At 34.8% G+C, this 4,296-nt stretch overlaps 1 protein-coding gene across 1 annotated transcript; it reads right to left on the reverse strand.

The window, feature by feature from the left end:
* Positions 1-408: 408 nt before the first annotated feature.
* On the reverse strand, positions 409-1,764 carry LOC145661868 (glutamate receptor ionotropic, delta-1-like). Its single transcript, XM_081727208.1, has one exon. It carries the CDS (start codon positions 1,762-1,764, stop codon positions 409-411), a length of 1,356 nt encoding a protein of 451 aa, XP_081583334.1.
* Between the last annotated feature and the right edge of the window lie 2,532 nt (positions 1,765-4,296).

Below are 4,296 nucleotides of genomic sequence, written 5' to 3' on the forward strand. Positions count from 1 at the left end.
GTAAACTCAAGTTCAATATTTTTCAATTACATTATTTTCATTACATTAGTCATTTTCCTTACAATATTTTGCATCCATCAAAAACCTCAACGTCATGAACAGCAAAGGCAGGTATGCTATTCACATATTTAATTAACACAGAAATTGTATCAGAATATACACCCTTTGTAGGTCTTAGTTAAGTCATAAACCCGCAAATGTTGCTGGTATTTTGGATTTCAGACTTACAATTAGGAAAAAAATACATTACGTTAACTAAAATTTAAAAAAAAAACTTGATGTCAACTTAAAGTATTTCGAAAGCTTCTTCTAGCATAGGAGCAGATTCTAGAACTATGCTTTATGAAGAACATCTGAAGCGAAATGAAAACATAATGCCTATATAGTTAGACGGTAAACACGTTCTTCCTACATTCGAATCTCCGTGATGGGTAAACATATTTTAATCAAATATTCCGTGATGAAAACTACTAGTGCTCCAGTTAATCCAATTGATAACAATACAAATGAACCACCAATGTCTTTTAAGACAAAGGCTCGAATTGCTTCACTTTCATCAATATAAGAATCAAAAGATACTGTGTCACCTAATTCCCTGACCCAATTATAAATTATACCAGACTCTGTAATTTGCATAACGAAATGATTAAATAATTCTACGAGAGGTGACACTTTATGGAATATCGTTGCCAAACTAACTGTTGATATACTGTCATGCATTAGATGTAGCTCTTTCACGATAGTATTTTCTAAAAATTCAGCGCCAAAACAAAATCTATGAAAGAAACATTCAACTGGAATTACAACTTGACTTTTCTTTATTTCATTACTTAAGTCCTCAGTATTTTTCAATAAAATTTGTCGTATAGCTATTTTTTGCACGTAAGGATTGGTAGACTCACCAAGTATACTTGTCCAATAATTATATAAACTTCCCCACTTGAGACTACTTTCAGCAAGTTCTTCCAAACTATCGATTGAGGGATCATAAGTTGGTAACGTAAGAAATGACACAAGGTTACAGCTGTAGGCCGTTACTAGGAGAGTTGATGTCATAAACATGCAAATGATTATATATCTTATTATGGCATATTGTACATTGGAAACAGGAAATCCAATCATCACACTTATCGCTTGCAAAAGAGAAAAACTGTACTGAAGATAAGGATCTGGTTTAGGATCCTTTACAACTGAATGATGAAGAGCAGAACATGAATTCAATACAAATGAATTCAACATTACAACTCCAACCATAGTCAGCCATAATTGAACAGAGAATGGAGAAAATATTGACCACAAATTGTGTTTTAATTTTAGCCCAGGAGTAAGAAATTTGAGATCTGACTGACCATGTGCATAGCAATAGTCGAAATATTTGTATTTGTCGTAAGTAACATAAGCTGCAGGAGAACCCAACTGGAACTTCTTAGATTTTAGGCTTCCCAAATAAGTCCCAGATGATTCATTATCTGAGAACTTTTCAAATGTTTCAACTATTTCTATGGTCGGTGTAATGTTATAGTGACGGAAAAAGTAACAGGGTATCCTATAATCAATTCCGTCGTACGTGCTACCAGTGACTAAGGTCCATGGTCGGAGAGGATAAAATGATACTGTTAGCGATATACCACTCAAGCTGAGAAGTTTCTGTTGAATATTATTTTCTACCTTTAGCATGGATGGATCTAATTTCTGAAAGTGTCTTGGCATCAAATCATCTCCAAGTGTATGAGTTACCAAACAGGAGGAACAAATGCCCATCATCTCACATTCATCAGGAATAACGTAAATATAAGTAAAAGGAAAGAAACGTATATATTCGCAATTTTTATAATTTTCAAATGGTATCTCATTTCTTGTTGAAACTATTATGAACGTTCTCAATTTCCTTTGGGATGTCTCTCTAGAAGCTTCATATATATAAGTGAATGATCCGCATATATCATTTGTGCTTATTATGAACGTTGTACAATTTTGATTCATTGATTCAACTAATAAATGTTTTGCATCATCTGCTGAGAGCGAGTTATCAAGGATTAAACACATGGGCAGCGTCAAGTTCTTAAGAAACTTTGAGACTTCATTATCTTCGTAAGAGTTGTTCCTTCTGTTGAAGAATACTATACAATCTTGCGTTGTAAACTCAGAGTGAATTAGCTGTTTTAATGAAATATAACTTCCAACATTCTCTGTTGAAGTAATACTCAAACATTCAGCACTTCCTAAACATAGCTCCAAACTCATACAGATCAAGATTTTGGAAAGCAGATGCTTCATGTCCTGCTAAAATAAACAAATAAATCAATAAAATAAATATATACATCAAAAAGCCTATAATAATAACATTACTATTACCAGAACTAGAAACTGTCTTGATATGAAAAAAAAAATGTTCATGATCGTTGATATATTAGTTATAGTCTTAGAAGCTGGTGTTTTTGATTTGGGATAAACTCTTCACTATTTGTGTTGAGGGTAGAGCTCTAGGTAAGAAAATACGACCTTTACAATGTTAATTACTATGTCCGCTATATTGATTGCAAAGGTTTCTTTTTAATGGAATCTGACAAGGGAACCTTCCGAAAATGATAGTTGCAGTGAAAGATATGGCCTATGCCAATTGAAAGAGCCGTAACAGAGATGAGCATTCCCAAAAAATTAGCTGCCCATAGCAATAGGTTCAAGAAATATAAGGGGTGGAAGTTCGGGAAACAGCAAGGTTGGACAAGGGGGAAAAGTGCAAATTCCGCAAAAAAAAAAAAAAAAAGAGGGGCACGGCAAAATACAATGCTGACAAGTGATGTGTAGAAAGAGACTTGCCACAATAGGGAACAAATGAAGGCCACCAGTACGGTTAACAGTGTTGCCAACTGCAATGAAAAGTACATGTTTTGCAAAGAGCACTATATGAAGTGAGTGCAATATTCAGTGTCATGTAGAACATAAGATATGACGTGTATAATCAGTGGTACAATCTAAGAAAAGAGAATAGAAAAACAGAAGTACGAAAAATACGGAAAAAACGAAGTTGGCCATAATGCGCCACATTTGATCACGAGCTGTGCATATTAGAATGAACAAAACAAGAAGCACCGACTATGCAGGAAACCGACGTACCTAGAGTCGAAAAGAAAAACGAGTTCCAAAGTTGGCAACACTGGCCATGAAATCCAGACAATTCTAATATAGTTAGACCACTCGCTTCACAAAAAGAAAATTCCGGTAATAAGCATTACTCGGAATGCATCAATGCTAGAGTGATTGAGGCAATGTCAAGTCGGGGAACATGAAATGGTTGGGTTGAGCCAACAACCGATAGTAGAAGTAAACATTATGTCATGGTTGGGTCGTGTGTGGGAATATACAGGGTGTCCCACGAAACATTGTGACCTGAAAGATTTGAGAAACGAACAAAAATGTGACGGATCCAGTTGTGCAGGAATGTACCAATGTCAGGGGGTGATAAAAGTCTGTGAGAAACAAGTGCCCCCAGGATCCCCATCATAGGGCCCCAGGAGCCAACTTCTAACTTTCAAATGGCAACAGGGACCGAGTGGTACCTCTCTCGATAGATCATGGAATGTGCAACAACACATATAGGAAATATTTGCTATATGAAGCATGTTTTTCAAAATGACCGCCACAAATGTATGCTGTGTCTTAACATGGCATCGTACATTGTGATCTCAAATTGCTGCGAAGCGAAAAGAGATGTTGCAAATCCAATTGCACAGGAATGTACTCATGTTTTACACCAAGTGGAAAAAAAAGCGAATAAAATTCAAACTGAGAAACTGAATTAAAACGTTGTTTCTCACCATATTTTCCAACTGATAAAAAAATGTGTTTTTTAAAACACTCAGTTTACTGCGATAGTTTTGTAGCAGTATTTATAGTACCTTGTTGAAACGTTTGTCTTCAAACTGTCAAATATAAAACAGGGGCGGATCCAGGATGGACTTCTGGGGGTCGGTGGGTTATAATACTGCTACTTAGAGCTACCTTTAAGAGCTCCAAACTCTGGGATGGATTTTATTTATATATAAAATAAGAAATCTTCATCTTCTGGGGGTTATCGCCCCTTTGGATCCGCCTCTTATATAAAATCACAATAAATCGTGTAATCTGCTGTTACAAATAAGTATATATATATATATATATATATATATATATATATATATATATATATATATATATATATATCGAAGTCCATTTGTTTGTTATGAGTTTATATTGACACAGATCTAAAAAAAATTACACAAAATATTATAATTTGTGTGGAATAATTTAGTTCCA

This window comes from Thermobia domestica, chromosome 10 (genome assembly GCF_964235325.1).
Source record: "Thermobia domestica chromosome 10, izTheDome1.hap1.1, whole genome shotgun sequence".
Taxonomy (NCBI): Eukaryota; Metazoa; Arthropoda; class Insecta; order Zygentoma; family Lepismatidae; genus Thermobia; species Thermobia domestica.